Below are 24,114 nucleotides of genomic sequence, written 5' to 3'. Positions count from 1 at the left end.
TGGGGATGGCTCTCCAACAGGCAGTGGTGAAGAGAGCAAACCAGACTGTGACCTCACTTCATGTCCTTTGGAATAACACCAATGAAGTCACATTCGTGTAAATAAAGAATTGCTAAAGGTCACACAGCCCTTCCAGATTTACACCGGCAATGAAGGGATCAGAGTCTGGCCTGCTGCTTGGACAATGTACTGACAAAGAAAATAAAGCTACTGTCATCTGAAGCAGCAAAAGGATAGGGTTAAGGGCAGAACTCAAGGACCATAGCTATTTCCAGTGTCACAAAAACAGTCTGGCAATCAGCAAGTGTCAACTTCCCTGCTAAACTGATGATGCTCATGGTACCAAGTAAATGAATGGAGGCATCTCACTGCATACTCCCCTAGCTGGAGAGCCGTGGGTCCCTGCAGGCATTGGGAACCAGGGCAAGCCTCTGCCCCAGGACCACAAGCAGACAAGGATTAACTGGCTCCTCAAGCTGCAGGAGAAATGATGGGGAGATATTTTAACCCAAAAGAACTCTGGTCATAGATACCCATAAGACAAAATACCAGGACATAATATCAACTTCTTCCTAAGGATTGCACTCTCTCACTCAGAATAAAATTTTTACAAGTGAGAATAAAACCCCATCTTTTTATTCTTTCCTCCTTTTAAGTAAAATTTTAAAAAACGCTAAGTCTTACCTGGACATACAGTTCGGAAGCATCTGGATGGGTGTTTTATCAAGACTCTCTTCCATCTGAAACAGGAAGAATAAAAACCAATCATGAATTTAAAGATTAACACGGTATCTTCAAGGCTGACCTTACTGTGTTTTCAATGGAACAAATCTTCCTTTGAAAACGTAATTTTTCAAAACAAGTATTTCAAAAGAAAATAGCCATTCTGAGTAGAGTGGCAAAATTAAAAACATCATGTCATCAAATCTACTCTTTTGGGTTTGAGTTCTACTTTAACTTTTTACGTTTAAAGATTATGAATGTATTTTTAAGGCTCCAAATGATTATTTTTTCAGTTGCTACTGAAGATATGTTAAACTTTTTGCTCTGAATGGGAATGAAAAGAAAAACTTACAGCAGTGAGAATTTCTTATTCAATATTAATTCTGCCATCTAACTTATCCAGCTGTAACCGGTGTACATGCAAGGTTTAGACTGGGAAGAAATCCTCAGTCCTCAGCTGTGCCTCCCAGTGGGATTTTTCAACTTCTTCCATCATTCCCCTGCACTAAGGTGACATGAAAAAAACCCAGACCCTAGAGCAGAAGCGTATATTTGTCACAGGTAAGAAGGCAGGTAATGTTGGTTCCTGACAGTGAGATGATTTCTGCTTTTTTTCATCCCTCTATTTCTCCAATACCTGCAGCTTCAGCATACCACTGATTTTCCAGTGCTCTGCATTACGGCTGCTCAAAACGGCAGCAACTGTGGCCAAAACCATCACTTTTGGGATGCTGTAAGCGAGCCACGAGCTGCTCTGCTCTGCTCTCCCACATTGGCTCCGAGGTACAAGTATCTGGAAACGCTCACGGACATTAGGATATGTCTGAAATTATCCACACAATCATCCCCCAGCATATCTCTGCAGCAGGCTATCAACGCACAGCCCAGATCCGGGGTGATTTTCAAACATCAGTCTGACCATCTGCTATTAAAACAAACACATGAAGCATCTCTTCAAAGGAAAAACAATTCCCCCTACCAATTTCTGTGCAACACCACTTTCACTCAGCTATTTTTATCAGCAGAGCATGAAGCTGCCTTTCCCTTCACAGCTCATTTTTACAGCATTTCTCCCACTGTACCAACTGCAGTGACAATACTATTTGAAGGATCTGACATGCTTTATGGCTTTTCAGCTCCAGCCTCCTGTCCTCGAGCAAGAGGACATTTCCCTCATGCAGCTCACTGCCATCGACCTGACAATGCAGCTCTTTGTGTGCATCCCGGTTTTGGCACAGCCACACTATGACTGGGGGGGTATTTTTTGCCAGTGACTGGAGCCTCTCCATATGACAGGCCCTCCCAAGCCTCCCAGGGCAGCCAAGCGAAGGAAAAGGGGCTTCCCTGAATGGAAGAAAGCCTGTGTGGATGAACACATGACTAGCACCAACACAGGGAGCCAGACCTAGAAACCCTCTGCAGCACACAGTCAGTACAGAGGTGTGAACTGCAAAGCATCTCGGTTCAACAGGCAGGAAACTAATCCCAATTCTATTTATAGTATTTATGGCACTCCTGCGCTAATCATCCTCTGCCTCTTTGTCTCAGTTCCACCTCTTACCCTTTGCTTCCCAGACCAGACAAGGGTGAGAGCAGGGACAGCCTCTTCCTCGGTCTACAGACCAGGTTTGCATCATTCTCCTGAGGTATCTTCATGCCAGTAAAGAGTCATGGTCAGATAAAAGCCTTATTACTGTATCTCTCATCTTCTCTCAGCCCCATTCCCTTTTAGAGATGTGGGTGTCCAACTCACCTGTAGAAAGGGCACAGCGAAGCCCGCACGGCATTTGGCTGCTTTGAGCCTTTCCAACACACGTAGTTTCCAGCCAGCTCTTTCACAGTCTCTAGGGTCCTGCGTTCACAAGGGTGGGATTCAACTTTGCAGCCTGTAGCAAAGAACAAATCCACGTTAGGGTCAATTGCCTCAAAATACAAAGTCTGGGTGGCAGTGGAGCACCACTTTGAAATGGGTTAGTTTTCCTCATCTACCTGCCAGCAGCATACCAAGCAGTGCTTTAAACAGCTTCCATGAGACCCCAGAAGAGAAATTTTTTGTTGACAAGCTCACCAGCCTACCCCACTTTCTGGGGTGCTCACTATTCATCCTCCTTTGCTTTGCTATAAAACTCACAGTGCTGAGTTCAGGGTTCAATGACAACTTTTCAGCCCCTCTGGTGCTTTCATCATTCACGCACTTGATTTTCTTCTACCCCTGGACCACTCTAGTTCTATCTTTTCTATCTCTTGGGAGCCCCTGGGGGCCTCTCCTTAACACACAGCCAAGTCCATTAGGAGATTTAACGTAGATGTGTTTATCCCTCCATCCCCCATGACACGAGCAAGGACCAATATTCCCATTTTCAAAAGTGAACCAGGACACAGAAAGACTGAGGATCCTGCAGCTCACAGGTATTTGGAGAGGCAGCTGGCAAGCATGCCATCCAGTTTGGGCACCAGAAGCTGGTTACGTCAAAGCACAACACCTGCCAATTCCCCTGTACATTTTCTGACACTGCCTCATCTTTCTTGCTCAGTGACATGGTCCAAGCTCAAAGCTTGGGGGTGAAGGAGAAGCCAGGACAGGGGTTACCTGGAGCGGTGGCACTGCAGACAGAGCCGGTGAGGGTGCTGTACAGGCCGTTGGCAGCATCGTCGGCATCTCCAGCAAAGAACACGTGCTGGTCGGTGGGCTCACTAGCCAGCACCTGCAGCTCCTCCCACCTGCCGAGCAAGGTGGGCTTCAACCATTTGTGTAAGAAGACCCTTAGTCATCCCCAAAGAATTGAGTATCAAAAACAAGCCCTGTGCAGCAAATAGCTGATGCAGAACCATGACACCCTTCAGTTTTCAAGATCCTGGTGTGTTTAGTCTCATGCAGTAGTGTAGCTCTACTGAGTGGAAGAGCTTCCTTCACCAACTTTGGTCCTCCTTCCACACCAGCCACCAAATTAGTGTCTCCTCCATGCCTGTGTTACCCCACAAATTCCCCTTTTCTCTTTCCAAAACTCATATCTAGCACAAGAGCACCCCTCACTCACTAAGACTTGCCATTTGGCTAGCCGGGCCTCCCCCTTCCAACTCTGTGGAAAGCTTCCTACCTTGGAAACTTGATTCCCACTGCAAAAACTGTGATGTGTCTCTCCTTCACCTGCATTGCAGGCACTGTGGTGCTGCCCTGGGACTTCCCATCCGAAATGATGATCAGGACCTCAGGGACACTTGAGTTTCTGCCACCAGGGAATCCCTTGCGGAGAATGTACTTCAGAGCCCGACCTGTCTCTGTGCTCCCTCCTCTAGAAAGAAAGAGGATAAAATCAGGATAGCAGAAATCAAAGTTCTTCTCCTGCTAATGAATTTACCATTTGATTTTCAAATTTCCACCCTCTGTTAATGAGGAACTTGGCATATTTCTGCCTGTTGCCACAGAACACATCCACATAGATGTCTAATCCTGTCATTCTTGTCATCTTTCTACCCATAGGTCCCATCTACTCACCCTTACCTCCCTCCTCTCCAACCAGAGCAGCCTCCAGAAGACTTTTAACACACAGCAGAGCGTTTCTGCAATTGGAGCAGGAACCAGAGCTCTCAGATATTAGAGTTTTATTTCCAGCTTCGACAAATGTCTCAACTGCTTCTGTTATTCCATCTGAAAATCACAGTCAGTTCTTCAAGAGTTGTGTGGAAAAGCTGTTTTTCAATAACCTCTTGTATTCAAGTCAGAAACACACAAGTGGGCAAAAAGAACACAGACCAGCATCTCAAAACACCTTCCTTTCTCTTGACGCATAAATGTGCTATGAATTCTTGTCACGTATCATCCCTTTCCCTCCATGGGACCTTCTGCCGTTCTTAGACCAAGACCTAATGCAGGGAGCTATGCGTCCCAGCTTGTCACTGAGAGTCTGCAGTCCAGCAGTGCCCAGGGAGTCCTTGGCCTTTTTCTCCCTGGCAGATCTGCAGGTTAATTTGATTTTCTACAGAAAGTCATTTGTCCATCCTGTAGCAAAGCTCCTGAAAATACAAATGCTGAAAGCTTCTTAGCGTACCCCTAGAAACTCTGAAGGACTGAACACAAGGTATGCTTTCTTCAGGGCTTCACCAGTACCTTTTACACTAGGAAAGTAAACATTAAGAAAAGCCAATTGATGCTCCAGTTGTCTAAACCCACGCTAAACTCAATTAAAAGCAATACCCTCATCTGCTAGGTTGCTTGCCAGCAGTGCTAGTATGATAGAGAAGGTGCACCAGCCACTGACATTCACACAGGCTGTACCCCTCACTTCTCGTTTTGGAGATGGGAGCCAGCTACCCCAATATTTTGGCAGCCCTTGAATTCTGCCCTGGAGAAGGAAACATTTCTGAGGTAGAAAGCGATTAGTTCAATACTCAGCAATCCTCCCACTAGCAAAGTACTGAAGCCACACACGGACTTGGTTGCCAAAGGGGGCACATTCCAGTGGCGACGTAAATCAGCAGGTAAAACGGGCTGCTGCTAAGTGTTAGGGAATGGCAGACATCAAGCGTTGCAGCAATAACTCCCAAGGAAAAGCAACCTTGAATGCAATTTTAGTAGAAAATAAGCTACAGCTTGACAGAGAACAGCTTCAGACAAAGATGCTTTAGAAACGCTAAGACTCATATCTTGTGAGATTATAAAGAATGAGATTTGCTGGCTGCTGGGTGCCTCCTTAACCCAAGGACTGCCCTGCTGAGCCTGTAGGTACTGGAGCTGCCCGCTTGAGAGGTACGCCGCACATCAGCTCAGAGCCCTGGGGGGGAAAAAAGAGGTCCCTCTGGCAGCAGAGAGCACCCAAGAGAAGAGCTGCTCACTGCAGGCCCACGGGGTTATGGCCAGTGTCTGCACAGCCCCAGGGTCTCTTTGGTTATGGCATACTGGATGTGAACTTGGAAGGAGCACCTCATTGCTGAGAGTGCCGAAAATAAAGCAGAAGGGAATAAAAAAAAGGTGGAGTGCTATACTTATGCAGATGTCTAGGAGGGCAAGGAGAGGGCATGGTTGTTTTTATGGGCTACGCATTTACTCTAGTTGTTATTTCTTGCTAGTGAGCTTTGTGGGGCGCAGACTTTCCTCCTTTGCTTTCAAGACTTAACTTTAAATGACTGTTAGAGATGTCTACTCAAGACTGGGCTCCATGTCCTATGTACCATGAAATGTCATCAAAGTTATATATAAAATTATTATCTCTGTCAGGCTGAGGCAGGAATGATTACATCGTGAGCCAAACGCTGAAGTTTTATTTAAGTAAAAGCCATGGAACCTAACAGATACTCTGGAGAGGAGGTAGGAGATGGTCTCTCCTTCTTTTGCGGGGTGAGGTTTGGTGGACTGTGCAGCTGGATCCCAAGGTGGCTGGGTGAAATCAGCCCCAGCCCCCTACCCACCTCCCACACTCAAGAGACTTAGGCTACCCAGGCACCCCAACCCCAGCCCCTGCTGCCGGCCCCATAACGCAACCAACTCAAGCTTCACATCAACCACCTACGGTCCCCACCCAGTCATCACAAGGCTAAGACCTTGCTACAACACAACACGCTGGGCAAAAGCTTTTTGTGCCCTGTAAAAACCAAGGGCAACCTACGCCGCAAGTTCTTCAGCTATTGTCTCCAGCTTTGATCCCTGCCTACAACATGTTATCTCTTTTTGTTGTTGGAGGGCTAAACATTTGCTTATCTCAAAGGGGTAAATCCTGCATGGACATGAGTCTCCCTCTTCCTTTGTTGGTAGTTCTCCATCTCCACGACACGAGAGCTCTGTAATGTGTCATCACCAACTGAACGTTTGATACCAGAGAGAGCCCAGCTCACAGGGAACACACCCCAGTCCTGTTGATAATCAAGCCACTATATCAGAGGAGACATTTCCAGCTGCTTTTGCTTTGAACTTCTTTATTTAGGTACTTCCTCCTCTGCACTCCACCATTTCAAAGCACCCTCAATGACCGTGTTTCCATAATATGTCCAAATCTGCGTTTTCCTGACCAGATGTCAGGAGCTGTCAGATGCTTCAGTGAAAAGTGCTGTGCGTGAGGGAAAATATATTGTGCATAGTCAGGTTGATGACTGGATCTTGATGAACTCACTAAGATGTACCCATTTGAGCCCCGAGGATTAGAAAAAAGTTAATAATAAAAGTCTCTGCACCAAAGCTCATTACATTCAGTTTCTTATTGATTTGCATTTGGAGGTTCGCTGGTTTTTGACACAGCGGATGTGTGTTTAAGGAATTACTCATACAAGGATTTTCTGAAGCCAAAGGAGATATGAACTTTACCTGCTGCCTTTCCTCAGGAACAGCACTAAGAAGGTTTCTCTCTCCCGTAACCAGCCATTGCCTTGTATGAAAGAAACTGGTCATAAATTTAGCATTGGAGATCACCGCCAAATTATGTTGAAATTGGCCAATAAACTCAAAAGCTATTTGAATGAGATTCACAGAGAGAGACCGGCAGTCTCTGACTAAATCACAAAAGCTTCACTTTGGTCTGGTGCAGCCTCCTTTCAAGCGCCTCCGCACCCGGAGCATAGGGCTGAAGTCGGGAAATGCCTCGCTGGCCAAAGGCTCATCAGAAGCACATCAAGCAGCCTCTCAACCGAGACGTCAAACACACCGTTTTTCCGGAAGCCAACTGGAATCCACCCGTAACTATTTTATCTACTTTGAAATGTCAGCTTTTCATTAAACTAGATGAAATGGCCGAGCACAAGGTCATTATTTCTGTTTGATCTGTCAGCATCCATGTGTTATCATCAAGGAATTTCAGTGCCAGACACCAAACACTGCTTCACTTTCTCTGCTCTCACTGATTTTCAAGCAACAGCCAAAGAGGAGGAGTGTATCTTGTTTTCTGGCAAGTTTTTCCCGTAACATTACATGAGAGGTTTTCTTGATTTGATAAACTTATCAAAAGCAATACAACAAAAACCGAGCCAATTGATCTTGCTTGAAAAAGTCAAACATGATCACATTTGCTTGCAATATGTACCTCATGCTAAGAGCAGCAGACATCCATGAGAAATGCTGAGCTAAACTTTAGCCCTAATGCAAATCAGCTAAAGATAGAGTAGCCACCCGCAGGCCATACCAGTACCTCATCTACCACCAAAACAAGTGTTATTTTGGGGTGGTTGACAGATTCTTTGTAGATCCAAATGTATTTCTCAGAGATTAAAAGTCTGGATTTTGAGAGACTCTAAGGACAGTGCTTCTGGCTCCATTTCCTGAGGTCATGGGAAGACATCCAAGTCTTAACATCTTAACATTCAGGAAGAGAAAAGGTTTCCATCTGGAAACCTGATCTTCTTGAATTCAGCAGACACACATGCAGGTATCTAGGGGCCAGCAATTCGTCACTACCTCGTAGGACAAAGGAAGTTGTAACCACCAAAAAAATGAAGACGCACGCTCTCCTGCCTTTGCTCAGCCATGTGGGAATGCCACACTTGCTTTTCCCTGGAAGGATGTAACCCACCACCTGGCACAAACGGCCAGAAAAACCTGCCAGGAGGGTCATGGAGAACTCTCCCCTATGTACTATGTTACAGTACGACACTGAAAACTTTCTCCCCTATCAACTTCCACTGACAAAGAGAGACCAGGCTGCACATTTTTAGGGGACTGTTGATTATGGACCACAGAAAGTGTTCATCCACCTCCCTCCCCGGGGGCATCACGTCGGTGTATGCACAGCAGAAGCGGAGGTGTCTAGACATCAAAAAACCCTCAGTCCAGAGATCATTCATAGCCCAGAAAAAGAGAAGAGCTGTAAAATAAGCTGACCTGAACACAGTCCTCTTGATTCTGTCTTTCACTTCTCGTTTGGTTAGATACGAATCCAGGGGGAATTCAAGGTGGGGAGTTGAGCTAAACTGTATCATTCCCACGCGGACCTAAAAGAAAAGGTTAATCATAAAGATTATGAAAGGTGCCTGTGAGAGTTTTACTCTTTTGATCAGTTTACAGATTTGGGAGCACCACACTGTATTGAGACAAACACTGGTTTGCGTGTTGAGCCACTGGCAACCTAAATGAACTTTAAAAAAAGAGAAAAAGAGCATAAACCACAGCCTTGCCTATACAGACTATAAACAAGGCAAAAAAAGTTCATCTGCAAACAATGGGAGCCTCTGCTGCAGTTACAGGCAGCTGAACACCTATATTTATCCATTCAGAGCACTAGTAGCCTCAAGGACGGTAAGTTTATAAATAACACCTTTTATACCAAGCCATTTATACACTGTGCAAGCAATCTTTCCATTACTAAAAGCAGCACCCTCTGGCATCGAGCACAGCAGGCAACACAAACCAATTCTTTCTCCCACTACCTCCCTAAAACCATTTTCTATACTTGAAAATACAAACAGACTAAATGGTCTGTATTCGGCAATACATCCAGAATATTTCACTGAAGCCTTACAAGAAGTTTTATGGAACGTGACGACTTTGAAGGTGAAAAGGCTACTGATTTTCAGTCCAGACTATGTGAGGATTAAGAGAAAGACTAGGGGAAGAGTAGTATTTAAGAAAAACAACCCACCAAATCTGCAAATATTAAACGTTCAAATTCTTTTGCCTAGGCCTACGTTGCAGTTGGTTCCTAGATGCAAGTCTCTACTTTCAGTCAATTTAGTATGAGCCACGAAAAGAAAACGCCCATTTCACCAGCATCTCTCAAAGCCTCACACATGCACTTTTATCTCCTTACCATCGTCGCCCAGGCTGCCGGAAGCCTCCTGTGCTGTGTGGCTGTAAGCTGAGATCTGAAGGGTGAAGGATGGGGAGGGACTCTTTATCAGGGAGCGGAGCAATAGGATGAGGGGTAGCGGTTTTAAACTGAAAGAGGGGAGACTTGGATTAGATATTAAGAAGAAATTCTTGACTGTGAGGGTGGTGAGGCACTGGCACAGGTTGCCCAGAGAAGCTGTGGATGCCCCATCCCTGGAGGTGTTCAAGGCCAGGCTGGATGGGGCTTTGCACAGCCTGGTCTAGTGGGAGGTGTCCCTGCCCAGGGCAGGGGGCTGGAACTAGATGATCTTTAAGGTCCCTTATAACCTGAACCATTCTATGATTCTATGAAAGATTTCTTAGATGAAAAAATGATGGAGAGGAACAGTGATTTCAGCTTCAAAGGACCCTGAGAGAGGGACAGAGCAGCACTTTTGATTTTAGGACCTGGAGCAGTGGTGGTAGTTGATCTGGAGGAGGATTTTGGGTAGAAGTCTAAGCAGCCCTGCCATGGGAACCAGGAGCAAACACAAGACCTGCCTCTCTTCCTTTGCTCCCAGACACCTCTGGAGAATCAGACACGGAGCAGGGGTCCTCAAAGCCACAGCAAGCCCAGGATCACTCTCTGTCCTGCCTCAGGTTCCTCTTCCTACTACGGAGAGACCTTGCATCCCTGCCACAACCTTCCTAAAGACCTGACATTTATTTGGAAAGGCTCTGGCAGGGAATCATCCCAGCCCACTCCAAGGGCCCTGGCTAGGGATAGTGTGATGTGGGACTAGATGCACAGCTGGAACTGCAGCTGGGTCTGGCTTGAAACCCCCTCAGACAAACCCCGGGATGTGTCATTCTGTCCCAGAGGTGCCTCAGGGACACCTCCAGGAGCAGGTAAGACCTGAGGGAGCCCGGACTGTGGTTACAGCAGCACAGCTCCCATCACTCGTGGCAGGCACACAGCACCCAGAATTAGACTTTGATTTGAGCCAAGGTCCAGAATAGGAGTGGACAAGAAAGAACTTGGCATGGCCACACTTGTTCATTCATCTTAGCGTGTTTTATACTGGGTATCTGTAAACTCCAGCTGCTTGGACTCCATCTGGCAGTCCCAGCTGGTCTGTTCTGTGCTCTTCTCTCTGGTGAGCACCAGGATTAAACTCACTGCACCATTAGCAGGTGGAGAGGGAAGTGATATCTTGGAAACCTATGGCAGCATATGGCCTCAGTATATAGCCAGTGTCTCACAATGAACTCCTTCCCTTCTGCCCTTTTGGCTTATTTTGGAATAGAGACCTCCTAGAAGAAGCAGAGCAAGCAGACTGTACCATTTACCTCTGTACAGAAAGGTGATTAACTTCCCAGAGACTAATTCTGCAACTTTCCAGGGAAAAACAACAAGAAGATCCAACCATTTTAATCTATGAGCATCCAAACCAAAATAAAAATGAGTAAAAAAACCCCAAATCATAATCTTTAACTTGAAAGATTATGTCTTTTCTTAAGACCAAATGGAACTGCTTAAAATCTGTGAAGAATCAAGTGTCCTCCAACTCCATCGCTTCACAAACCTTCACCGCATCTTCTGAATAAATACTCTGGCCCCATGGTAGCTGCTAGGTTGAATTTTGCAGTTTCACTCAGCACGTTATCACTGGCCTTTCCACATGTTGCCAAGCTGCTTGAAACTAAAATGACACATTCCTGAGACTCACCCTGTCTGGACGGATGTCCAAGGCATCACAGAGCTTGCCTGCAAAGTGCTTAGACCTCTCAAAGCTTCCTTTGCCAATGCTGTAGGAGCCGTCCAAGAGGAAAAGGACATCTAATGAAGCAGAGCACTGCATCGCTAGGAGAAAAAGATACACACTGTGAAACTGCATTATTTATTAGTCTCACTCTCTGGAAGCAGATAGCCAAGAGCAGAAAATCCAGACAAATGGAGTTGCAGAGGATGGAGTGGGGCAGCCTGGTGGTCACAACGCCAAGCCCACACACACTCTACAGCGCCAGGTCAGCCCTCGCAGTCTGCAAGGCTTTCACCTGAGGTTTCAGGTCCCCAGCCTGGCTTCAGCAGTTCGGTGAAGGCGTGGGAGCAGCCACTCCAAGGAGCAGATGCAGTGCCACATCCTTAACCACAGAGAGAGTAGGGAGAGGTGAGGAGCCAGGAGAGGCAGCCATGCCCAGCAGGACCTGCAGGCTCTCCCAGCCCAAGGCATGGATGAGAATCCAGAAGGCATCTGCACAGTGTACAGAGCTCCACGGAGCCAGATGTGTTTCATCTGCAGCACATTTTTCAAAACACGCTCTTATTTTTCTAAACACAAACTCTCTGAACAGCTCCGAGGCACTGACAGAAACACTTTCCACAAAAATCTGCCTTTTATCCTGTCTTCAGAGACATGTCCTTGTATCACCCCTGCCTGCATGGACACAACTGCTCCCAAGTACAAGTTCTTGACATGCTTATGCTGCAGTGGAAGTCCCTAACTTCACTGACAAAAAGTAAAACAAATAAAAAGGCAGCCTTCAGACTCTGAAGAGACATTTTCAAAGCACTTACACAGAAATTTTAAAGTTGCCTCTGCAGCATTTATGAGAACTAACTTCAAGGGAAACTGAACCCAGAAGCTCAATATAGGGAGCAAGCACACCGACCTTCTAAGAGCCCATTTGGCCCATGCCCTTTCTCTGTCCCCATTATTATCATCACCTTTTTATTATCACTACTTTTTTCAAAATCATTCCTGCTAGCAAAAAACCTCAATTTATAATTAATTAGGCTTTTCTAATACCAGGTTGTGAGGGACTGAAAGTTGTTAAGCATTCTCTTCTGGGTCACTGGTTTTTCTAATATGGCAACCAGCCTTGCCCCGGGGCACCGCACTGGGGACGAGCTGCAGCATGGCCTCCTTGCCAGCGCCGTCCCGGCTCGTCAGCCTTGTCCTCGCAGCCGATCTGAATGTGGGGATGCAACAACCCGGGTGCTCGCCCGCAGACACTGACCCTGGCTGCCTGCCCCAGCATGCACAGAGAAAACTTCCATGCCCCCCATCCCAGTAGGGGCTTGGCACGGAGAAATGGTCCTCAGGTTGCTCTGGGGTTCAGCGGTATGAGGAGCAGGGATCTTCATATTGCAGCTGCAGCAATGCAGCTCTCTGACAGAGACTTGTAGGCAGGATGTCAGCAGCCCACCAAAGAGCTCCTGGTGGCGTGCGTTGGTGAGAAACACTCAAATACAGCGCATCAGGATGGAACAGCTGAGCTGAACACATGCTGCTATGGGATGGGGCTGCAGGGCACACCCGGCATAGGAAAAAATGTAGTTTATCACTTGACAGACAGACAATAGAAAATAAAGCCTAGCAGGAGAAAGCACGATACAGTTTATAAGTAACCGACTGCATGCACATCAAGGAAGCTGTAGGTGAACATGGTCCGATGGCCAGCCAGAGCCCAGTCATCCCTACTCACAGCATCGTGGCTGGTGCTGGCTTTACAGCCTGAATGAATCAGCCACCTGAGAGGGCTCTTCACAAATCAGGTCTGTAATTAAACACGGCTCCTTAAATCAGGAGTGCTTGAAACAGGCTCTGAAGGAACAGACAGAAACACCAGCCGGCTGGCAAATCGCCAGCTTGGGCAAAACAGAGCAGGCTGCCGTCCCAGAGGAGCTGATACCAACAAGGGGAAAAGCCAGGCTGGGGCAGAAGGAGACACAACGCTGTGCTCGCCAGAGCATTGATGGGGACTTTACAGACCAAATGGAGTACAATAAGTTAAAAATAATTAAAAAAAAAAAAAAAAAAAAACAAACCAAAACAACAAAAAGCCCTGAGAGAAACAAAGAAAGAAGGAATTTGGAAAGTAGATTACTTGCTTTAAAAAACAAACTTACACTGGCCAGCAGCTGAGATCTTGCCAATCATCTCCTGGTCAGCATGAATTTTTTGCATACCCAACACCAGCAAAACTGTGGGATCAAACAGATAATCACTCATCAACACTAGAAACTGCCTTAAAAAAAAAAAAAAAAAGAAAAAAAACTCATAAAGGTATGCAGGCTTTAACCTATAGCAGCAAAACCACTGTTTTGCTGTATAGATTTCACACTCACAAAAACTAATTTGGTGACACAGCACAGCAGTGTATCTACAGGAGGAAATTCCTTCTAGCCTGGACACATAGAGCACGAAAAACGCCAAGGACCTGACTCCAGCACACAGGAGGACACAGGGTGTCCCTCTGCCCACCACATGCAGGGATGCAGCAGCAGAATAAGAGCTAGGCCAGGCTTAGGATCCAAAGACTGCAGTCATAAGCACTGGATACACCAAATAATTGCACTGGAGAAATCTATGAACTTTTAATATCATAATAGTAATATCAGCTTTTCCCATATCAAAGAGACTCTCGACATACAAATCAGTCACATGTGTTTGAATTCTGAGAAAAGCTGTTTCTCCAGGTATTATTTTCTCCTCTTCTGTGTGAAACTATGTTTCAGAGGTTTATCTGTAAACCTCTTGGAGAGGCACCAATTTGACTCTTGCTCCTGCAAACGAAGAACACCCGGAGACGGGGAAGCATCCGAGACAGAAACCACTGATGCAAAACAACAACTTTAAACATACCTTGGGGAAGCAGGAAAACGCAGATGGACTCAAACGACAAGATGGCCATGGTGACAAACCTGAAAGAAAAAAAATATGAGAGGAATGTTAATGCAATTCCTAAAGCCGGTTTCTCTACCTGCAGCTGATCATCTCCTTGCTGGTTGTCTCATCTGATGAGTTCAGAAACACTCGGTCTGAGGGGCAAAAGCAACTCCTACCCTGGGGAGAAGGTTGGGAAACAGACAGAAGGAAAATGCATGAAAATGAGGGAATGAGAAATGAAAAAACATGAAAATGAGAACAGAAAGTCTCCCTACATGCTCATCTCCTTTCCCATCAAAACTGAAGAAAGCAGGCCTCGCGGGGGAGGGAGGGACTGGCCAGCCTCCCCTCCATGGCCACCCAGACGCTACTCTCCTCCCTCCACCTCCTTCCTCTTCACCACACCTCCCTCTCAAAGCCCAGTCCCACCATGGCCCCCGCTGCCATTGCAGGGCCAATGGAGAGGCAAACACGGCTCCTCCAGGGGTTCACTGGGCAGAGCCACGTCCCCCCGACCCCACCATCGCTCGGGGCTCCAGCTGAGACCTCCCTGCTGCGGAGCACAGCAGAGGGGACCCATCCCGCAGGGCCTGCCATGGCCAGTGCTGCTGCCCATCCTCATCGCGGCTCTTCAACAATACTCAGCCACAAGCTCCTTCATGCCTCGCGTTTTGTGAGGACTGGCTTTCTGGGGAGATGTTTTTATGTATGTGTCCAGCAAAGTCAATTTTCTGCTCATTTTTCCTTTGAAATCAGCAAGGCTGCCATCACATTGTAGGTGGACTTCAGTGACACTTTCAAGCATGCCCAGATTTAGAGCAAGCATGTCTGGCAGAGGCTTTGGCTTTCTATTTAAAACATGTATATTTATTTTTTCTCCAGACTAAAAGCACAGGGTGCACTCACTAGAGCAAATGTGACCAGATTCACACTGGGCCTCTGCCCCTCTCATTGCAAAAGCAGATTTTCTTCGTGTAGTTAAAGACAAACAAACACATTTTTGATAACCAACTCTATTAACCAATTGTTTTTCCAAGACAATAGAGGGCTTTTTCTCAGGGAAGACTTGTCTCTGCAGCAAATGATATATTTAATAAACAGACGTGAAGACGCGATGCTTGTTAGTGAAATTGCCAAAATAGGCCCATTCCCATCACTCCGGGTGACAATTTTTTGAAAGCATCATCTGGCAAACCTCACGCATCAGGGCACTGGGAGTCAGGAAACATCTTCCTGGGGTGTCCCATGGGGCCCCCATGCTGCCTGTCCCACTCCAGCCCTCCACCGCTGCCCTCGGACACATCTCTGTGCATTGGCTGCTACAGGAAGGAACACACTGAGTCGGAGGAAGGAGCCGAGCTGCAATTCCTCTCTCTGTCTTATTGTTTGACCCGGCACTTAACATCCAGTGGTGGTGTCTCACTTCCTCAGTTCCCCCAATCTTTGAACTCGTATGTCAGCACCCATGTGTTTCCACAGGTGGGAAGATTCTCCTATGGCTACTCCCAGCAGGCCAGGGGCACGCAACACTTCAAACCCCATGACACAAGCCAAGCTTTAAGCAACAGAAACTTCTCCTCTGGGCAGGCTTTTCTCTTCAGAAGAGTGGGTGAGACACCTGAAGCAACGTGCATCCCTCTGTCTTGTACTAGATCATCAGTCCCTGACCCTTCCCTCTGACAGGGGAACCCCTCGCACCCATTCCGGTCAGAGCAAGGACCCATTAAGCCCATGCAGCTACCTGCACCTCACACCCCTCACATCAGACAAAACAAGATATCTGTAGCAGGCCACGCTCAGTTACCTGCACGGGTCCAGAAAGAGGAAGGGATTAAAGAAGTGTCATCAGGGATTACAGACACAATAACGCTCTGTCTTGGGGGTCTTTACCCAGTTCCACGTGCTTTACAAGCATAACCCTTCAGCGCATCCTCCCAACACCACCACCAGACCACCGCTGCCAAATTAACAGATCCCAAGCTGGTTTAGGTAAAGGCAGGTAAACACAAAACATGACTTCATCAAGGAAGCCCTTGTGTCCCTCAGTACCTTCAAGCCCTGGCACATGCCATGAGGTAAGGTCATCCTTTTGCCATGCCCCAAGAACATTCTTTCTAGGAGCTAATTCCAGAGCACACAACACCCAAAGGAGGACAAGCCTCTGCTTGTAACCAGATGTGAGAGGTGGGGGGGAATTTCAGGTTGTTTTCATATAAAACATTGACAGGTCGAGATGTTTCTACAACTTGGTCTTATCTTGAGCTCAAATCAACTAATTTGCAGGATGAATTCTTTGTCTTTCAGCCGAGCTAGACTCTCAGCAGCAGGAACTGAAAGAAAGCTTCATCATCACCTGCTACTCATCAGCATTAGCCCAGGAATAGCAGCAGCCGAGCAACTTCAGACAGCAGCTTTGCTGGGGGATGGGGTGGTGAGTGAAGGATCTTTTCATTTTATCTTCTTGGCCATTAAGAAAGGGAATTTCAAAAACGTCTACATTAGTACTGGGTCAAAATTTTTTGTTTTGTTTTGTTTTTAAATCACGCTCAGTCAAAACTCCTATTTTTTGTACCCAGATTTTTACTTGGCCACATAAATACAATGACGACTTAAGTAAAGCTAAGTAAGAGTGTAACCATGCGTGCCTTATTTGGAGGAGTGAGACAGGAAAAGGGAGAGGTAGAGGGGGGGAAAAGCTCTTCTTGACAAGCATCTTCCCAATGTGTCTTTCGCCATCTGCAAAACATCTACGCTTGCTTAGACTTACTCATGAGACAGTACCAAATTGTGAATTGAAAATACAGTGAACCCAACACCACCAGCCACTGTGGTCACCTGGACGTGGAACCAGGTCCGACAGCACAGCTGTGCCTGCGATGGGCCAAGAGCCTGGCTGCGAGGGGGTCCAAAAAATACTGTGGGCTGGTGTCTCTGTAAGAAAGGGAAACGGGCTTGCAGGTGATGGCAGGTACCTTGCTAAACTTGCCTGGCACGAAACACCACCTCGAGATGCTGTCCTGTGTATATCCGTATGGGCACAGCCCATTTCTACAGACCGTAACGAGAAGGGTTGGTACCATGTGCACTACTTTGGGGCAAATGTTACTCTTGCACTGGGACAAGAAGAAGATACTTAAAAAGTAGCAGTCAGCCCCTTTAATTAATTACAAGCTCTCCTCACCTCAGAGACCTAGCTTGCAACAAAAGGCATCTCCAGCTCATTTTTCAAACTGTCCCCCTTTTATTTAATAGTAGGGGAGAAAGCAGAAAAGATTATACTGCATATTGATTAAAGCGTATTCTCAACGAGCCAAGCAACCCCCTGTCGCTGCAGCTGTCACTCTGTGTTTCTCTTCGGCGCTGCTGTCTGCTGGGGAGGACGTGGCACCAGCTTGCTGAGGGGAGACCACTGTTAGGGGCTCGTCTGACATTTAGGTGTAGGGAGAGAAGAGAGGAGGGTAATTTTGCTGCCCCCCCTCTTTCAGTCTTCCTCAGCCTGTTTTCTATAAGTAAATTTTACTTTTGTTCTTCTTGCCCAGGTTTGGAGGCAGTGGGCCACCTCTGTTGGGAACTCCAGGTGTCCCCTCCGCCTGGCTGCGGGCACTGCCTGGGACAGGGGGCAGCTAATGGGGGGAGCCGAAACTGAAGGGGGGAGGAGGAAGATGACAGGGAAATGTTTAACTTCTTAAAACAAGCATCACAAATTTCAGTCCAAAACTTTTGACAATTTTTTTTCTCCAAGTGGTAAACGAGATTAAATTTCCATAAGATGTTCTGCAAAACCAGCTTGTTTATTCAACCCCCTCTGGTTCTGCAGCAAGGAACAGTTTTGACAGGCTCTCTTCCCCTGTGCAATAAGGGCTCCTGTACATAAAGAGACCTTGATCTTGCAGCGCCGCTCACGTGGGGTACTGTCAAAATCAACACACTGCAGATCAGGTCCTGCACGACCCACGAGTTATGGAATAAAAGACACTTTTCTGACCCAAGAGCTTGTGCTAAACTTACTGCATAGTTTGTTCTGACAGAAGTGCTCATGCTACTGACTTTGCCTGTGGCTAGAACAGCAGGATTGTCTCCACGGATGTCTCATCTTTTTTATCCTTTGCCAGATGCCACATGTGAGACCACCCAAGGGAGCCAGAGCCTGCCTCAGCATTGCAAGCGCTCACCGCAGCCCCTGCGGATGCTGGGAAGAAACGCCTTGTGCAGTGGCTGGGAAAAGGGGTACAGCCATCTGTAGGAATTGGTGTCTTAGGGCAAACCAATGGCAGCATAAGAAAATAAATATGCAAACAATATCATTATATTCAGGTTATGAAAGAATGCAGATGACTTCGTCGCATACCCTGCTGAGAACTACTAATTCAAGGCTATGGGTTCTGGTGCAATTACTGTAATTGTCCCCTTTCGCCCCCAGCTCCGAGCTATAGAAACGTGGGAAGGCTACAGCTGGGTGCCTGACCTGCACTGCCTTGCACCAGCCAGAAACATCCACACCTGAGGTGGATCAACTAATGATCTACCTACACCACGTGCAGGTGTGAATGGGTTCCAAAGAACGAGGCAGGAGAGGATCACACTCCCTACAGCAGGCAGCTTTCTAGTGCAAGTCAGCAGGAAGACATCTCTCTGCTTTACTCCTTAGAGGTACCACCATGCCACACAGATACCTTTCTCCAAGAGCTTCCCAGAAGGACAGGAAGACCTTAGGTTTGTCACCTTGTCTCACAAGACAAAAAAACCCCTCTGTTATTTCACTTGTCAGCATCACCGAGTCCTGAGAGCCTCCTCCGCAGGCAGAACACAGAGGTGAGGTGCTCCTGGCAGCTCCCTGCCTGTGGCAGGAGCAAACCATTGGTCAAAGTGCATCACACTGGTTGCTAATGAAGCCAGGCCTCAAACCATAGGCACCTGCTGGCTGGCTGAGAAGGACAAGCCTCATAGTACCACAAACAGGAACAAGGATTTAAAGAGTGCTATGACAAGCCTCCCTCTGGAGAAAACAAAATTCTGGTCTGTCCTTCCCCAAACAGACGATACTGCAGAAGAGGAGGAATTCTACCTTTCCAAGCCAGTCAGTTGCTGTGATTACCTACAACAGAGGCTCGAGGGAGGGGAAACCCTTTTTTGACATCTCTGGTATTCAATTTAGCTCTCAGAATGTGAGACAGTCCGTCCTCACCTCAGCATGCATGGTGCCAAGATGGTCCTGATCATTGCATACCAAGCCCTTTTTACAAAACTAACTGCAGTTCGCACCTTATCCTCCTGCTGCATCTCTGTGAGCCCCAGGGACAAGCCCAAGCCTGGCAATTTTCTCCATGGCACCACTCTTGCAAGCACGTACAAGCTGTTACCTGCGTGCACTTTCAGGGCAGAGGTCTGTGGGCCCTTCCTAAGGGAGCTTTGGAAAGCGGGAATCTTCCAGTTTTTTTTTTCTGCAGCTCTAGGGTAAGGTCAAAAGAGATTTTCTTATTTTTTTTTAAGTCATTCCATTTACTTATTCCTCTTAGAGTCTTCTAAAAGACCCAGACATCTTCAGGAGCACACACTGAAGATGATGTGGTCAGCTGTCCCAGCACACAGTACACAAGGAGTGGGTCACACAGCCCCTCCAGCACAGCACCCCCCTGAAGAAAGTGGGAAAATGTGGTTGTATGTGCGAGTTGTCTCTTGGTGATGCCTCATCTTCACTACACAAATCAACAAACAAAATGGAAGTCAACTTAGCAGAAGCCCCTGTAAAACAATTTTCACAGTTTTCAGGTCACATTTTAATGTCTGTTCACATTTTCCCAGATAACTTGAAAGCTCCCCGTTTCCTTTCCGTGACAGGCCACTGGGAAAGGCATCTCCATCACTCTTTAACACACACAAAAATCAAGATACAGAGAGACAAAGTGACTTTCCCACAGGTGCCTGAATTTATAGCACAACTGGGAAACAGCCAGAAAGTTCTCCTCTAGCCATTATACCACATCAGGAAAAGCTGCTGTTGCATATACTCGAAGACAGGAGCTACTCTAATTTCTTTAATGAAGTACAAGTGTCTGGGCATATTAAAGGTATCATTCCAGGTCCTTCAGTCATTGTTTGATCAAGACTTGATCAAGTCGTCTTTGTGTCTTCTGCAGAAAGGTTTTCATTAAGGACATGAGACACAACCTGTCTGAAAGCCTGCCCTGGCAAGTTCAGCCCTTTCCCCTGGCCGCACCCCAAAATGGCTAGAAACAAGACAATTAAAGCATTACAGCACGGACTAGGTCTAGTTTTCTGGGTGATGGGTTTTTTTGTGGGTTTATTTTTTTTTGGTTATTTTAATAACAGAACATGGCACTACTTATTCATTAGAGTGAATAAATCCACCCCTTGTTCAAGACAAGTCTGACCCAACCCCGTTACCGAGTACAGGAGCAAATCTTGTGCTCTGGGGCACCGCGGCACCGGCAAAACACGCAGAGGCTTGTCCCGGGTGCCAGGTCTTCTCCTGACCCGGGAGAGGACCACGGCTGAGCAATGGGGCTTCTGGGTGCCATCTGCCATCGCCTCCCTTGATCCCGACCGGCACTCGGGCTCGGAGATGCCCACCGGAGAAGCGGAGGGGACAGAAATGCTTCACCGCCGCCGGCACCGACGCGGCGCTAGCCCCAAGGGCCTCCCGGGCCGAGACCTCCCGATCCGCCCGGGGAAGGCTCGCCCAGACGCGATCCCCCACTCGCCCCTCTCGGCAGCCACCGGCCCTGGCTCGCTCGCCCTCCCGTGTGGTGCTTACCCAGGCTCCGCGCACCCCGCCGCGGCCGCCGTCCCGTCCCGTCCCCGCCCGGGAGAGCCGGGGCGGGCGGAGGAGGAGCCGGGCGGGGGCCGCCCGCCCCACCGCCCCCTCCTCGCCCCTCCGCCAGGACGGGACGGACCCGCAGCCCCCCCGGCACACCCAGCTCCGGCCAGCTCTGCTCTCCCCCACGGGCCCTAACCGCCGAGTCAGAGGTTTAAGTTGTTATCCATTAAAAAAAGAGCCAAAAAAAGGTAGTTTAAGTAGCATTTTACCTTTTCTCAGCAAGACTCTGCACAGCCCTTGGGCACCTGATGGATTTTTGAGCAGCCTCCTTCACGCTTGGATTTATATCGTGTTCAGCTGCGACGGCCTCTCCTCATCCATCCCATCCTGCCACCTGCAATTACGATTTGGGAGGAAAAAAAAAACAAACCCTCAAGCCCAAGAACACCCACACTGCTGTAGGTCACGTTTAAGTCACACTGTTGTATCTGCTCATCCAGGAGCACAGCTGACAACGCCAGCACCCCTGGAGCACCCCTGCTGGGCCCAGCAGCAGCACGGGGAGTAAAACCACTGACTGCAGCTGATGCTGCACCAACAGTCAGAAAGTAACTTCATTTAGGAGTCAACATTTTTTGGAGAATGTTTTCCTTAATGCTTGTTTTCCATAGGAAACTATTCTCCACCTGTCAATAAACCTAAAGGAATTATTTGGTGGGGTGGGGGGGGTGGCATTTTGAAAATTGCGACTAAAGTAGCAGATCCCATCCCTAGATCAGCGTTCCTTATTCTGCTTTTTCTCTTTCCCCCAGCAGGACACACGGTGCCCACCATCCCCTGGAAACAGTCCCTACCCTTGAAGGCTGAGCTCCTTCAGCCAAGAACTCCACGGCAAGAAGAGCTGTGCCTTGGGTGCACAGCACCCAGACCTTGCTCAGCTGTTCTCTGTCCTGCCGCACTCTGACTTGGGTGAAAGGATGTGTAATTGGGCTAGACACTACAAAGCAGCTCCCACAATAAAAGCCAAGGAAGAAAGCGGCACCAGAGCAATTAATTTTAAATACAGTGGCACTACAGGATGGCCCAGCTTTGGAGAGAACATTTCTATCTTACACGATCTTACGAGTTACCACAACATAGCTGTTAAAAACTTGTAATTCTAGAACATGAAGAGGTTCACTGTTACTGTACTTTCAGCCCCTCCCTACCAGGTAAATTTAAGAGACTAGGGTATTAACTAATCTAAATCAAGCCCTAGCTGTTATCTTGAATTTCTCTTCAGAGGGTAACACAGTTCTCAGAAGGTTACTGTAACCCAGCTGGAGCTCCCAAGCAGGGTCTGGCACAGCCTGATGGGTGCCAAATCCCACTCGGAAGTTCTCCCTGACCCATCCCAAAGGTGGGCTGTACTGCAGGCAGAAGGAGCAGCTGAGCACCGTGACACACGCACTGTGACTGAGCAATGCTCTTGTAAATAAAAAAATACCTTCAGAAAAAGTAAAGGCATTTAAGAGAGGAGAAGGTGTCAGACCCACTTGTATCAAGTTTGAAAGTAGACAGCAAGACCTCAAGAGCCCAAGCCTCAAGACAGCACCGACTTTCAAAAGAACTGTTACCACCTTAACCTGACAGGTTTAACCAGCATCTAACGTGTGCAAGTACTGGTAATTGCACAAGATTGAAAGCCTATAGTCAAAGAATATCTGGCACATTTCTTCCCACACAAAACTAAATAGAGATCTGTAATTTTGTAATCTGTACAGACAAAACACTCCCTTGCGTCTGCCTCACCGTATGTAGAGTTAAGGAATGGAATGCAACACCAAGTGCTAAATAAGAAATAAAAAATTTCAGTCAAACCCAGTGAACAAAGGATACTCTAGTTCCTCCAAGTGATCCATAAATGAAAATGACATTTTAAGGATTAAAAAACCCTGTTGGATGTTACAGTTTCAGTGTTTCATATAATAATTTTTGTTCAGACAATCTCACATGGAAATTTACTTCAAAATTAAATTCTATACTAGTGTTTAGATAAACTGTCAGCTATGGATTATATTTATCACTTCAAGAACAGATTTCGATTACAGATGAAAAGTAGCAGAGAAAAAAAAATAAAGCAAGATGACCCCGACACTACATCAAGAAGTCTAAGAGGTTTCCACATTTCTTGATTTGTCTCTGTGTCAATGTTCCCAAAGACTTCATCTGAAATTAAAGAGTGAAACTAAGTCCCTGAACCACATGAAGTCTCTTACTTCTCCCTCTCTTCCGCTGCCTAGGATTACTGCCACATCCCTTTGTGCTGCACCATGCACACATCTTCAAGTGAAACACCAACCACTACTTTCCGGGGGTTTTTGCCCAAGTAGAACAAGAAAAGATTCGCTTTTCCTTTCTCCTGCTTGTGTAAACAAGCTGACCACTGCTTTTGACCGCTGCAGTCAAAAGTCACCTTCTGAAATGCAATGACTAGTTGCTAGGAGTACGTGGAAACAGGAACAAGAGCCGTGGGAGGACTAAAGCATCAGCGAGTTGCTTTGCATGCGTGCAAATGCTTGTGAAAGTCACACTTGTCCCAGGAAGTCAAAGGACACTCGAGACAGCCACAATCTTGGTTCAGAACCAGGGGCACAAAAAGAACTCTTAGAGACCCAAGTGCAAGAGCTCATTTAATTATCAGATAGGGCAAGAATACATGGCAACAAAAACTAAGAGGCAGGAAAACAATATGAGGCAACTTAAGTGTAATGAAACATTAATTCAAACAAAAATATTTTACTTTCACAACAAGTTAAATCTCAAGATCCTTCCAAACTTAAAATATGTACTTCAAGTGGACAAAAAAAGCTGACCCTGAAGTTTCAATAAGCGATTGTCTACGGCACTCTCTGAACAGTAGTTTCGCATTCCTTAGTAACATCACCACTGGGTTAGTCAGAAGTGACGACAAGGTATCAGCTACATTTTCGAGAAATACTGAAAATCCATGAATAATTTGATTCAGTATTTTTGTCATATCCCAGAATGGGAATTTCCTATTGTGATGTGAAAAAACCTGATGGGGCAGAAATCCTGACAACATAGCTACAGACAAAAAAGCTCTAATGCCATTTACTTCAAAACATTATTCACAGATGCATATTTACACTTGTGCTGTGTAATAAAGAACTGTGCACATTTCAGTGTTTACTGATTTTAGAGAGAACTACCTA

General features: G+C 46.9%; 1 protein-coding gene across 1 annotated transcript in view; it reads right to left on the bottom strand.

The window, feature by feature from the left end:
- The window catches only part of VWA2 (von Willebrand factor A domain containing 2), a 28,495-nt gene extending 7,245 nt beyond the window's left edge, over positions 1 to 21,250 (bottom strand). Inside the window, exons 1-9 of the mRNA XM_074591346.1 lie at positions 21,169 to 21,250; positions 14,098 to 14,156; positions 13,362 to 13,436; positions 11,179 to 11,312; positions 8,525 to 8,634; positions 3,822 to 4,016; positions 3,314 to 3,444; positions 2,477 to 2,609; positions 685 to 740 (exon numbers count right to left, since the gene is read on the bottom strand). Of these exons, the coding sequence (XP_074447447.1) occupies positions 685 to 740; positions 2,477 to 2,609; positions 3,314 to 3,444; positions 3,822 to 4,016; positions 8,525 to 8,634; positions 11,179 to 11,312; positions 13,362 to 13,436; positions 14,098 to 14,146 (883 nt within the window). The 5' untranslated portion in view covers positions 14,147 to 14,156; positions 21,169 to 21,250. The remainder of the gene's footprint in view (positions 1 to 684; positions 741 to 2,476; positions 2,610 to 3,313; positions 3,445 to 3,821; positions 4,017 to 8,524; positions 8,635 to 11,178; positions 11,313 to 13,361; positions 13,437 to 14,097; positions 14,157 to 21,168) is intronic.
- Positions 21,251 to 24,114: the final 2,864 nt, after the last annotated feature.

The sequence above is a fragment of the Larus michahellis genome, chromosome 6 (assembly GCF_964199755.1).
Source record: "Larus michahellis chromosome 6, bLarMic1.1, whole genome shotgun sequence".
Classification (NCBI taxonomy): domain Eukaryota; kingdom Metazoa; phylum Chordata; class Aves; order Charadriiformes; family Laridae; genus Larus; species Larus michahellis.
Note: the sequence above shows the minus strand (reverse complement) of the source record. Positions and strands in the feature narration are given on the sequence as shown.